General features: G+C 59.9%; 1 protein-coding gene across 1 annotated transcript in view; it reads right to left on the bottom strand.

Annotated features, from left to right (window-relative positions):
* Positions 1-10: 10 nt before the first annotated feature.
* CCDC28B (coiled-coil domain containing 28B) overlaps positions 11-739 on the bottom strand; it is a 4,508-nt gene continuing 3,779 nt past the window's right edge. Inside the window, exons 2-4 of the mRNA XM_031062043.1 lie at positions 265-499; positions 67-153; positions 11-22 (exon numbers count right to left, since the gene is read on the bottom strand). Coding sequence (XP_030917903.1) covers positions 11-22; positions 67-153; positions 265-499 — 334 coding nt within the window. The remainder of the gene's footprint in view (positions 23-66; positions 154-264; positions 500-739) is intronic.

Below are 739 nucleotides of genomic sequence, written 5' to 3'. Positions count from 1 at the left end.
GTCACCATTGTCACTGCCACCACTGTCACTGCCACCATTGCCACCCATCACCACCATCACTGCCACCCACGCCACTGTCACCACGGCCATCGTCACCCCTGCTACTGTCACTGTCACCAGCCAAGGATACATGGAGCTGCTGAGCTCTTCCAGCTGTGGGAGCAAAGGCAGAGCTGAGGGAGCAGAGAGGACCCCGGGGTGTGCCAGGCCTGGCGGGGGACAGGGGTGTCACAGTGTGTGACAGTGTCACGGGGTGCCACTCACGTGTGCCAGCAGCTGGTCCAGGTTCCTGTCAGCCGCCGCCTTCTTCTGCTCCTCGGGGAGCTCCTCCACGCACACGTCCAGCCCGAAGTGCAGCCGCGCCAGCTTCTCCTGCATCTCCCGCACGTGCTCCAGCTGCTCGAAGGAGCACTCCTTCCCTGGGGGCACCCAGAACCTTCCAGAACCTTCCAGAACATCCCTGGGGAGGCTCCTCCAGCACAGCCCCAGAGCACCTTCCCTGTGGATCAATCCCAACCCCCAGCCTGTCCCTGCTCTGTGGATCCATCATCCATCCATCCATCCATCATCCATCCATCCATCCATCCATCCATCCATGGATCTATGGATCCATCCATCCATCCATCCATCCATCCATCCATCTATCCCTCCATCCCTCCATCTATCCCTCCATCCATCCATCCATCCATCCCTCCATCTATCCCTCCATCCATCCATCCATCCATCCATCCATCCATCC

This window comes from Geospiza fortis, unplaced genomic scaffold (genome assembly GCF_000277835.1).
Source record: "Geospiza fortis unplaced genomic scaffold, GeoFor_1.0 scaffold432, whole genome shotgun sequence".
NCBI lineage: Eukaryota > Metazoa > Chordata > Aves > Passeriformes > Thraupidae > Geospiza > Geospiza fortis.
The sequence above is the reverse complement of the archived record's forward strand: the minus strand, read 5'-3'. Positions and strand labels throughout refer to the sequence as shown.